The sequence below is a fragment of the Dipodomys spectabilis genome, unplaced genomic scaffold (genome assembly GCF_019054845.1).
Source record: "Dipodomys spectabilis isolate Male_0828 unplaced genomic scaffold, ASM1905484v1 ptg000017l, whole genome shotgun sequence".
Lineage (NCBI taxonomy): Eukaryota > Metazoa > Chordata > Mammalia > Rodentia > Heteromyidae > Dipodomys > Dipodomys spectabilis.
In genome coordinates this window covers 9360441-9373355 of record NW_024870694.1, presented here as the reverse complement: position 1 = coordinate 9373355, position 12915 = coordinate 9360441, and the positions used below count along the sequence as shown (strand labels likewise).

Sequence of the window (12915 nt, the reverse complement as noted above, 5' to 3'; positions counted from 1 at the left end):
TAAGCAAAAAGAAAAAGCCAGAAGTGGCTCTGTGGCTCAAGTGGTAGAGTGCTAGCCTTGAGCTGAAGAGCTGAGGGACAGCACCTAGGCCCAGAGTTCAGGCCCCACGACTGGACCCCCCCCCCCCCCCCCAAAAAAAAAGACATTGTAAGAGCCTTTTATTTATTTTTTTATTTTTTATTTTTTTTGGGTCTGGTCATGGGGCCTGAACTCTGGGCCTGGGTGCTGTCCCTCAGCTCTTCAGCTCAAGGCTAGCTCTCTACCACTTGAGTCACAGCGCCACTTCCGGCTTTTTTCTTTTTGCTTATGTGGTGCTGAGGAATTGAACCCAGGGCCTCAGGCATGCAAGGCAGGCGCTCTACCACTGAGCCACCTTCCCAGCCCTTATGTTATATTTTAGTACTGTGTCCTCTCTTTCTTTTTAAATTTCCATTTATATCTTTTATTGAATGTTATTTAGAAAAGCTGACAAATGGGACAGAGTTGGAAAGTCCCAAAAAGATCCAAGCATATAGAGCTTAGTATATGTTCCAGATGATATTTCAGGTCATTGACAGCCTGAGAGTGCCTGGGAAGGAGAGGCAGGTGTTTATGTCATTGCATAAAGGGGGTTACCAAAAGATCCATTAAGCTACTTTATGCTTGGGGAGCTAGCTAGCAGACCCAAGCCAACACTTTAAGATGGAGAGAAGGTCTCTGCTGAGCTAGCTGTGTAAGAAACCAGTTTTAGTGATTTCAGAAAGTGTGGGGTAAAAGGCAACCATCCGTGTTTGTAACTGAGAACACAATACCCTTTACCAATTTGCCGTGAGAAGCTTCAGTTTGTCAGTGTCACTACTGCCAGCCTACCTCAAACAAGTAAAAATCCTCTGTGTGTGTGTGTATGTGTGTGTATGTGTATGTGTATGCGTGTGCATGCACGTGCGCACATACTCACACACTGGTACCAGGATTTGAACTCAGGCGCTCATGTTCTCATTTGACTTTTCTGCTCATGGCTAACAATACCACTTGAGCCACCTTTCCAGCCTGGCATTTTGCTACTTAATTGGAAGACTCTTTTGTCCAGTTGTCTTCAAACCAGGTCGCAGCCTCAGAGCATGGTGGCATAAGCAAAAGTGCATGATTTGTTTTCTGGATGGAGGTCTTAAGGCCAGCACAGGTACAGAGTCCTCAGTATGGAACATCTAGACTGAATGATGAGAAAAGTCCTAGGCTTAGTAGCTTAGTCTCTAAGTAGATCAGAGGAAGCTTAACTAACCAAAGTGCTATACCTTTGTGAACAAGTAAGGCAATTTCCCTGTAACCCATTTCCATTTTGACTAAAGGCAATTTAGAGCAGCTTGGATAAATTCAGAATGGGCACACTGTATAATAAAGAATTGCTGGGGCTGGGACGGTGGCTCAGTGGGAGAGTGCTTGCCTGGCATGCGTGAGGCCCTGGGTTCGATTCCTCAACACCACATAAGCAGAAAAAGCCGGAAGTGGCGATGTGACTCAAGGTAGAACGTTAGCCTTGAGCTGTAGAGTTCAGGGACAGTGCCCAGGCCCACAGTTTAGACGCCAGGACCAACAAAAACAAACAAAGAATTGCTTGTGCCACAATGTAGTGCCCAAGAATACAAAACAGCAAAACTCTCCTGAGTCTACCTCCTTTCATTTGAAACTCTTAGTACCTGAAGGTGAAAAAAAAATTACACAACTTAAATTGGGATTTTGTTTCCTAAAATAGTTGATCTAGAACCAAATCAGAACATCAAATTCTTTTCCAAAGTCTATCAGTATTTCATCAAATTCTTTTCCTGAGTGTATCAGTATTTCATCATTCAGTTTCAAGTTCCTTATGTTTCTGCATCTCCAGTTGCAGCCTTTTCATTTTTAAACAGGATAAGTAATCTTCAGTTGTGACCTATTTAATGATATGTTCACAAAATCTTTCCCCTGACATTATTCTCATTGTGTATGGCACTGAATGTTAGACCATATTTGTTTCTTACCCAACATGTAGCTAACCTCTGAGCTCATATTTTCAGTGAATTTTATTTTATTTTTTTTTGTCGGTCATGGAGCTTGAACTAAGGGCCTAGGCACTTAGTCCCTGAGCCCTTTTGCTCAAGGCTAGCACTCTACCACTTTGAACCACAGCACCACTTCCTTCAGTGAATTTTTTTTTTTTTTTTTAATGTGGCAACACCCTGACTCAAAAGAAACAAAAAGAATTGGAAATTAAAATAAAACAGAACATTTCACAATTTATTATATAATGTTTAGACCTAAATAATTAAACTAAAAATATATTCTAAATTACTAAAATGCTTTCTAGCCCGCCTGTAACTTTTTATATGCTTAATGTAAATTGAAACTTATTTTCTCTCCTAGAATGGAATCTATAGAGAAAATGGAGTCTGATTTTAAAAACTGCCACGTTTCTTGTAACCATTTTAAACAAAGCAGTCTGTCCTTCAGTGAATTTTTAAATAAAAATTCTCATTACCATTTGTCTTTATGCAGTTTAAGTTCCCTGTTAATGAGTTTGAGAAATCTCCAAGATCCCCCTCCTCCTTGTTTTTGTTTGCTTTTGTGGGTTAGCTGGCATTCCTCTTCCCTGTTAAGTGCCTTTCTCTAGGCTGGGCATGTAGCTCTGGTAGAAGACATCTACAATAACAAAGTTCTAGATTTGATTTCCAACACCACCAAAATTAATTTAGAGGAATGCCTTTTCCCAGTTACAAATTTTATGTCTCTTAAAAAACTCATTCAGCCGGGCGCTGGTGGCTCACACCTGTAATCCTAGCTACTCAGGAGGCTGAGATCTGAGGATCGCGGTTCAAAGCCAGCCCGGGCAGGAGAGACTGTGAGACTCCTATCTCCAATAAACCACCAGAAAACCGGAAGTGGCGCTGTAGCTCAAGTGATAGAGCGCTCGCCTTGAGCTGAAGAGCTGAGGGACAGCGCCTAGGCCCAGAGTTCAAGCCCCATGACCGACCAAAAAAAAAAAAAACTCATTTAAACCAGGTACCAGTGCCTCACACCTATAATCCTATCTATTCAGGAATCTGAAGTCTGAGAATTGTGGTTTGAAGCCAGCTTGGGCAAGAAAGTATGTGAAGTTTCTTATCTCAAATTACCTATCAAAAAGCTGAAGGAGAGCTGTGGCTCAAGAAGAGCACTAGCCTTGAGCATCAAAGCTTAGGGACAGCACTGAGGACCTGAGTTCAAGCCCCAGGACTGGCATAAGTGCATGCATGTGCACGTGCAAGTGCATGTGTGCGTGACTGTGCGTGGCATACACACATACACACACAGACATACACGTACCCTCTCAAGTTTTTAAGTAAATTAAGCATATATTAGTTGTACAATGGTTTTCATTGTGACAGTTCCACATATGGATATAATGTATCCACAACAACCTTGTTCCCTCTATCACTCTCCTTTTATCCCACTCCCCCTTCGTAAAACAGTTAAAACAGATTGCACTGTTCTAATGTCATACATGTGAGTAAACTAAGTTGACCATACCCATACTCATGTACCTCCATTGTTTGCCCTTCCCCCAATCCGGTGGTGCCAACTCCTCCATCAGAGCCTGTTTTACTTTACTGTCATTTATCTTTTTTATTGTATATTAATTGCACAAAGGATTTTCAGCATGGTATTCCAAATTTATACACATTATATGTTGTTCAGAATAACACTCTCTACTACTTTCTCTTTTCCTGCCCCCCAATCCTGCATTGATAAGCAACTTTCATTTCATATTCATGCCATTTCATATACAGTTGTATCTCAAAATTATTTGCTCTCCATCTTTGTTTTTCCTTCTCTCCTCCCCTCATCCTCCTCCATAGTTCCATAATTAGAATCATATTCTGTGCATATAAATTTATGTGTATAGGAATACATATACAGATACCCATGAATATGTATATCTTTTAGGTCTAGCTTCCAATTCCTTCTATTTTCCTACAAATAACATTTCAGTTTTCTTTATGGCTGTATAATATTCCATCATGTATGTATTCATGTGTATCTATATATCACATCTCTATCCATTCATCTGTTGTCGGGCACTTTGATTTTTTTCTCATTTGGCTGTTGTGAACAGCACTGTAATAAACACAAGTGTTTATTATGAGTTGTCTACTGAAGTTCACTCCCTTGGATACATACCAAATAGTGACATGGTGAAGTTATCAGGTAGGTCTATGTTTAGTTTTATGAGGAGCCTCCATACTGATTTCCATAGTGGTTGCACTGTTTACATTCTCAATAGCATTGTATGAAGATTCCTTTTTCCCCATATCCTTACCAGCATTACTTCTGTTCTTGATGTTTTTTTGTTTTTTAGGTCCGGTCGTGGGGCTTGAACTCTGGGCCTGGGCGCTGGCCCTCAGCTCTTCAGCTCAAGGCTAGCGCTCTACCACTTGAGCCACAGTGCCACTTCCGGCTTTTTTCTTTTTGCTTCTGTGGTGCTGAGGAATCGAACCCAGGGGCCCAGGCATGCAAGGCAAGCGCTCTACCACTGAGCCACCTTCCCAGCCCACTTGTGTTCTTTTTTTTTTTTTTTTTTTTTGTCGGTCGTGGGGCTTGAACTCTGGGCCTGGGCGCTGTCCCTCAGCTCTTCAGCTCAAGGCGAGCGCTCTACCACTTGAGCTACAGCGCCACTTCCGGTTTCCTGGTGGTTTATTGGAGATAGGAGTCTCACGGTCTCTCCTGCCTGGGCTGGCTTTGAACTGCGATCCTCAGATCTCAGCCTCCTGATTAGCTAGGATTACAGGCGTGAGCCACCAGCGCCCGGCTCGTGTTCCTAACTTCTAAATGATATTTGCTTTGCTTTAGTTTGGCTGGGGAAAATGTTTAAAAATTACAACTTTCTTTTCATTACAGGTTTTTTGTTTTGAATAATGAGGCTGGGCTGTTGGAGTACTTTGTGAATGAACAGTCTAGAAATCAGAAACCCAGAGGCACCTTGCAGCTTGCGGGTGCTGTGATATCACCCAGTGATGAAGACTCACACACCTTCACTGTGAATGCTGCAAGTGGGGAGCAGTATAAACTCAGAGGTATGACAGGGAAAAGTAAATCGATACTATGGTTTTCTTCATCCCTTGAGAAGTTGCTGTACTTGGACCTGCTTTATTTGGGTTTTGGGGAAAGAAACTGCTATCCCTGTGTAGACACAACATTCTAAATCTCAAAACTGCTATGAGAATTTATGGAGTCTATTTTAATAAATAACTGTTTTTGGCATAGGACAGAGGAACAAGTTAGTTTAAGGGTGGACTTTTGCTGGACACCGGTGGCTCAAGCCTATAATCCTAGCTACTCAGGAGGCTGAGATCTGAGGATCATTGTTCAAAGCCAGCCCAGGCAGGAAAGTCTGTGAAACTCTTATCTCCAATTACACCAGAAAACCGGAAGTGGCACTGTGGCTCAAGTGATAGAGCGTGTTTGCCTTGAGCTGAAGAGCTGTGGGACAGCACTCTGGTCCACAACCACCACCCCCCCAAAAAAAAAGAGTGTTTGGGTTTTTTTTTTGCTGTTATTTTGGAGATGGAATGATTTGCAGAGGCTATTATTTTGATGTGTGCTTGTGCTTAGCCCTAAAATACGCATTTCTTTAATATTTCCTGCATCTGACATGCAAATGAGTTTTGTCTCTTTACTTAATTTCTTTTGTATGCACTCTATAGTTTTCAGTGATTAATGTATAACTTTTGTTGAGATAAATTGCATATTAGTAAATACACATAAAGTATAATGGCTATCCTAATGGACCATGCTGCTATATCATGTTCTTAATAAAAAATAAAATGGAAAACCAGGTGTCAGTGGCTCACACTTGTAATGCTATCTACTCAGGAGGCTGAGATCTGAGGATCGTGGTTCAAAGCCAACTCGTGCAGGAAAGTCCATGAGACTCTTATCTCCAATAAACCACTAGAAAACCGGAAATGGTGCTGTAGGTAAAGTGGTAGAACGCTAGCCTTGAGCTGAGGAGCTGAGCGATAGCACCCAGGCCCAGAATTCAAGCCCCAAGAAAGGCTGGGGCACCAGTGGCTCACACCTGTAATCCTAACTACTCAGGATGCTTAGATCTGAGGATTGTGGTTTGAAGCCAGCCTGGGCATGAAAGTCTATGAGACACGTATAGCAGTTAATCGCAGAAAAAGCCAGAAGTGGAACTATAGCTCAAGTGGTAAAGCCTTGTCCTTGAGCACAAATGCTCAGGCGTAGCACCCAAACCCAGAGTTCAAGCTCTAGGACCAGCAAATAAAAATAAAAATAGGGCTGGAAATGTGGCTTAGTGGTAGAGTGCTTGTTTAGCATGTGTAAAACCCTGGGTTCAATTCCTCAGTACCACATAAACAGAAAAGGCCAGAAGTGGCTGTGGCTCTTGGCTCAAGTGGTAGAGTGATAGCCTTGAGCAAAAGAAGCCCAGGGACAGTGCCCAGGCCTTGAGTTCAAGCCCCAGGACTGGCAAAAAGCAAACAAAAAAAAGTTGTTTATGTAAGAACACATTATGAGAATTTTAAGACATGTGAGTTTTAACCTCACCTGGCTACATGTAGTGTATCCTTCTTACAAAATTTACACATTAACTACTGTGTTCATTGGTAAGGCCAGTTCTTTCTCTTCTTTTTTAACCTCTCTCCACACAAGAACATTTGCTGTAGGAACAGTAGTACTATTCTTTACTTTTCAGTCATCTGTTCTTCATGCTGTGGACATTTAATTTTATTCCTTCAATAAAGATAAAAGTAAATAATTTGTATGTTCTTTTTATCAGCCACAGATGCTAAAGAGCGACAACATTGGGTTAGCAGACTTCAGATATGTACACAGCATCATACTGAAGCTATTGGGAAGGTATGTGGGTTTATGTATGATATTAGTGCACCAAATGGGGAGAGGATGCTGTTTTTTATATTTTTAATTGAGATAATATTTATGTAGCAGAAAATACATCCTATTTCAAATTTAGAATCCCAGGGGCTGGGAAGGTGGCTTAGTGGTAGAGTGCTTGCCTTGCATGCATGAGGCTCTGGGTTTGATTCCTCAGCACCACATAAGCAGAAAAAGCCTGAAGTGGTGCTGTGGCTCAAGTGGTAGAGCACTAGCCTTGAGCTGAAGAGCTGTGGGACAGCGCCCAGGCCCAGAGTTCAGGCCCCACAACCAACAAAAAAAATAAAATAAAAATTAGAATCCCATAGTTTTAGTATATTAACACAGTTATGCAGCCATCTCAACCATATAATTCTAGAACATTTCATTACATATAAAAGCTTGTACCCAATAACAGTAACTTAATACTTACTCTTTCCTGTCCAAGCTTTGGCAAACACCAATCTGCATTTATGATCTACTTAATGTTTTCATAGATTTGTCTATATCAATGAACTAAAACTCTCAAGGAAGCTGAGTGTTAGTTGCTCACACCTGCTATCCTAGCTGCTCAGGAGGCTGAGACCTGATGATTTGCGGTTCAAAGCCAACCTGGGCAGAAAAGTCCCTGTGAGACTCTCATCTGCAATAAACTACTCTAAAAAGCCAGAAGTGGCACTGTGGCTCAAGTGGTAGAGCGCTATAGCCTTGAGCTCAAAGAGGCTCAGGGACAGTGCTCAGGCCCTGAGTTCAAGCCCCAGGAGTAGAAAAAAAAAAGTGTCTCAAAGACTTTCCTGTTTGGACTGGCTTCAAACCATGGTCCTCAGATCTCAGCCTTCTGAGTAGCTAGGATTACAGGCATGAGCCCACTGATGCCCAGTACCATTGTATATTTCTACTGAAAATTTATTAGAGTTCTAATTTCTTCATATCTTGCCAATGTTTGCTGGTATCATTCATATATATAAAATACTTTATAAATAATAAATCTATACATATACCTGTATATGTATGTAAACTTATACACATATATCTATCAACACATGTAGTTATTATAGTGGGTAGAAAGTGAACTCTTACTATGGTTTTGATCTCATTTCCTTTTTTTTTTTTTTTTTGTGGGTCCGGTTGTGGGGCCTGAACTCTGGGCCTGGGCGCTGTCCCTCAGCTCTTCAGCTCAAGGCTAGCGCTCTACCGCTTGAGCCACAGCGCCACTTCCGGCTTTTTTCTTTTTGCTTATGTGGTGCTGAGGAATTGAACCCAGGGCCTCAGGCATGCAACGCAAGCGCTCTACCACTGAGCCACCTTCCCAGCCCCTTGATCTCATCTCCTTAATGACTAATCGTAACATCTTTTTATTTGTTCTTGGTCAAAATGTACATATCCTCTTTGATGAGTATGCGTATATACGTGTAGTTTAAAGTGAAAAAGTTTTAATACTTCCAAAGTTAGAGATTTGTAAAAGTAACATGGGTGGCATATTTAAAGGATTCCATATTTATGTGATACTTAATTTTGTTTCATTTTTTTGTCATGTTTTGCTCCACCTTGTCATTTTAAAAAGTTACCCTATAGGGGCTGGGAAGGTGGCTCAGTGGTAGAGCGCTTTCCTTGCATAGGCCTGAGGCCCTGGGTTCGATTCCTCAGCACCACATAAGCAAAAAGAAAAAAGCCGGAAGTGGCACTGTGGCTCAAGTGGTAGAGCACTAGCCTTGAGCTGAAGAGCTGAGAGACAGCGCCCAGGCCCAGAGTTCAGGCCCCACGACCGGATAAAAAAAAAAAAAAAAAAAGTTACCCTATAGAGTTAGATGTAGATGTGAACAACTGTAATCATAGTAATTGATAGACTGTGGCACAGGAAACTTGGATTCAAGGCCAACCTGAGCTACATAGCATGATTCTGTATAAAAGAAAGCCAAGGTGGGCAGGGAAAGTGGGAGAAAAATGAGAGAGGGAGTAACAAGAAATGTACTCATTACCTTACTTATGTAACTATAACCCCTCTTTACATCACCTTGACAATAAAAAATAAATAATAGAAAAAGAAAACCAAACAAAAGCAAAAGTTTCAGTTGGGTATGTAGAGTAGTCTTTCGGAAAGCTGACGACTCATTACGCTGTAATCATTATCAATGCCTAGAAAGTACTGGTTTGTTCCAAAGGATACTTGTGTATTTCATTAAGAGATAAATCATATTGTATATTGCCAAATTTGGTTATTATGTTAGTTTAAAAACCTGAAATTAGGGCTGGGAAGATGGCTAAATGGTAGAGTGCTTGCCTTGCATGCATGAGGCCCTGGGTTTGATTCCTTAGCACCATATAAGCAGAAAAAAGTGAAAGTGGCACTGTGGCTCAAGTGGTAGAGCGCTAGCCTTGAACTGAAGAGCAGAAGGACAGCGCCCAGGCCCAGAGTTCAGGCCCCACGACCAAAGAATTAAAAAAACCCTGAAATTAGAAATATTCAATTATTCTGATATTAAAATTTTTCTTTGAAAAACAAAGTTGGAAGTCAATTTTCTAAATAAAATTTTAGTTTATTATGGGATAGGTGAAATGTTTAAGCTTTAAGTAACTTTTACCTTCAGAAGTGGTCTGTAGTGAATTCTAAGATTAATTTTCAAAATTGTACATATTTAAACCTCAGATGTGTGGTACTTTTGAGGGAGAAAGAGTCAGTATTTAAAAAACAGAATGGAATGATTTTGTCTCACAGAATAATCCTCCTCTGAAGTCCAGGAGCTTCTCACTTGCATCTAGTGGTAATTCGCCCATATCCCAGAGAAGACCAAGTCAAAACGCCATTTCTTTTTTTAATGTTGGACATTCCAAACTACAGTCAGTGAGTAAAAGAGCCCACTTACCTCCAGACCATCTTGTGGAAGTCAGAGAAGTAAGTATGAATTGAAGTCAAGTTAAAATGCAAAACCAAAAAAACAGTATCTTTCTCAGTTTTGTCACAAAAATGTTTTAAATATATTTTGTGCCATCTGAGGCTTTACCTGTTCTGCTTGATTTAGTCTGTTGGCTTTTTGTTTTTTGTTTTTGTTTTTTTGCTGGTCCTGGTGCTTGAACTTTGGACCTAGCTGCTGCCTAAGCTCCTTTTGCCCAAGGCTAGTGCTTTACCACTTGAACCAAAGCTCCACTTCTGGCTTTTTCTGTGATTAATTGGATATGAGACTCATGAACTTTCCTGCTTCGATTGGCTTTGAATCACAATTTTCAGATCTGAAGCTTACTGAATAGTTAGGATTACAGGCATGAGCCACTGTCGCCTAGCTTTTGGTGAGGCTTTTTTTTTTCTTCTTTTATTGGTTGTGAGGCTTGAACTCCAACTGGGTGCTGTCCCTGAGATTTTTCACTCAAGGCTAGCACTCTACCACTTTGAGCCCACAGCACCACTTCCAGTTTTCTGGTGGTTAATTGGAGATAAGAGTCTTATGGACTTCCCTTCCCTGGCTGGCTTTGAACCGCCATTCCCAGATCTTAGCCTCCTGAGTAGTTAGGAATAGTCATGAGTCACCAGCACCAGCTGATAATATTGAGAGTTCCTAACATTCTAACTGTCTAACTAGGAAGGGTCATGATGCTGTCACTTTTTTTTTTTTTATTTCTTGTGTGTCTGTTGGGATTTATGCATCTCTTGGGATGAATATCTCTTCCAATTTCATGAAGATTTTTTTAAAATAAGCTGCCTCTCTTGACAGTGTGCCCTGGGATATTGATTTGTTGTGTTGTGGTACAATATATACAACTGGTATATTACTTCTCTCTGCTGTTGCTGAGTAAATACCTATGAGTGTGATTTCAGGCACCCCTATTTACGCCTCCTTGTGCCAGGTCGTTGGCTGGAGTTTTTACTTGTCCTGTTTTATTATTATTATTGTTAAGTAGTTGTACTGACAGGCTTCAGAGTCCAGAAGTCAGGTTATAAATACAATGCATCTTGATCTTGTCACTCCTTCCATCATTCTCCCCTACTTTTTAAGTGAAGTATCCTCCAGAGTTCAAGTGGAACTAGCTAGAGGTCATGGCTAGAATGAAGCACAGTTTTTCTTAGCTGGACTGGGAGTGTATCTCACTGGCCAAGCACCCACTTAACCTTGTACTATTAGGCACAGTCCCTGTCATTAAAGACAAAGAAAATGACAGAAATGACAACATAAAAATAAGCCAGAAAAAACTATCATTGTACCAAAAACATTAGGGAATAAAAGAGTAAAAAATAATACAGAATGAACAAGTTAAAAGACAGTATTGTTTTTGTTGTTTGTGCTATCCTGAGGTGAGGCTTGAACTAAAGGCCCAAATAATATCCCTGAACTTTTATGCTCAAGGCTAGCACTCTACTACTTGAGGCACAGTTCTACTTCCAGCTTTTTTGGTGGTTAATTGGAAGTAAGAATCTCACAAACTTTTCTGCCTGAGCTGGCTTTCCTGCCACATTGCCTGAGTAGCTTTTTCTGTTTATGTGGCATTGAGGAATTGAACCCAGGGCTTCATGCATGTTAGGCAAGCACTGTACCACTAAGTCACATTTCCAGCCCTCTAATATATTTTCTAAACTTTACTTCAGCGTGATTGTGCCTATGTATATGTTTGGATTATTGGAGATTAGACCCACAAGTTTTGTTCATTATGCTACAGTATTGTGATCAAACCCAGGGCTTTCTGTATGTGAGACAAGTTTTGCACTACTGATCCTTACTGGTCTCCAAATTTATATTCTAAATACACATACACATGCATGTATAAATGTACTGTGATTCAAACTCAGAATTCCATGGTGGTTATTTTTGATATGAAGTCTTTTTTTGCCTGCCTAGCTTGGACCCTGATTGTCCTATTTATATTTCCTGACATAACTGGGATGACAGAGGTGACCTGTTGTGCCCAGCAATTGTTTGGGATGGGATCTTGTGAATTTGTTTCCAGGCTGGCCTCAAACTAGAATCCTCCTAATTTTAGTCTCTCAATGAGTTAGGATTACAAGCATGAGCCACCCTGCTCATACTTTTCATTCAAGACTTTCTTTTTTTCTTTTCTTTTTTTCTAGGATGGGTGAATTTTTGATCCTTAACCTTAGGCATGTGTTTTTAGGGCTTGCTTCATGTTCACGTATGATATACTTGGTTTACTTGGTAAGATGATTTTGTATCTCTCTTATAGTAACCTGTGTTAAACTATATTTCAAACCACCTGAGAGCTAGAAGTATAAGTAAGTGGTAGAGCACTCTCTCAGCATGCATAAGGCCCTGACTTTGACCTCAAGCATCATAGAAAGAAAGAAAAAATGAATGTTGAATGTGACATTTAAAAAACTTATAGCCAGGTGCTGGTGTCTCATGCCTATAATTCTAGCTACTCAGGAGGCTGAGATCTGAGGGTCTTACGGTTCAAAGCCAGCCTAGGCAGGAAAGTCTGTGAGACTCTTACCTCCAATTAACCACCAGAAAATTGGAAGTGGTGTTGCTCAAGTGGTAAAGAGCATTAGCCTTGAGCTAAAGTGCTCAGGGACAGTGCCCAGGCCCAGAGTTAAAGCCCCATGATTAACAAAAAGATATCAACAACAAAAAAAACTTACCTGGAACAGAGCCTCTGAAAGCTAAAGAGTCTACATTGTAGAATTTCTTTTTCTTTTTTCTTTTTTTTTTTAACTATTTCCTTTAAAAAAATTTTTTTTATTGTAAAAATAGTGTACAGAGGGGTTACAGTTACATGAGTAAGGTAATGAATACATTTCCTATCAAGCGTTGCTACCTCCTCCTTTGTTTATCCCCTACAATCCCTTTCCTCTTTCCCTCCCCAACTCCTCCCCCCTACCCCCAAGTTGTAAAATTCATTTTCAACATAGTGTCTTATACATCTCATTGTTACAATGAGTAAACCTGTATCCTTATTTCAGCATTTTGTTATTTCCCTTTTCTTCCCTAAAGTAGAAAAATGTATATACAAGATGCGGGGCACCAACATCAAATACAGTTACGTTGTAGAATTTCTGTGAGAAAGAAGCTAGTTTCCAAGCCC

At 40.5% G+C, this 12915-nt stretch overlaps 1 protein-coding gene across 1 annotated transcript in view; it reads left to right on the top strand.

Moving 5' to 3' along the window:
- Osbpl11 (oxysterol binding protein like 11) overlaps positions 1-12915 on the top strand; it is a 74251-nt gene that overhangs the window by 19024 nt on the left and 42312 nt on the right. The window contains exons 3-5 of the mRNA XM_042667909.1: positions 4891-5066; positions 6794-6873; positions 9605-9781. Of these exons, the coding sequence (XP_042523843.1) occupies positions 4891-5066; positions 6794-6873; positions 9605-9781 (433 nt within the window). The remainder of the gene's footprint in view (positions 1-4890; positions 5067-6793; positions 6874-9604; positions 9782-12915) is intronic.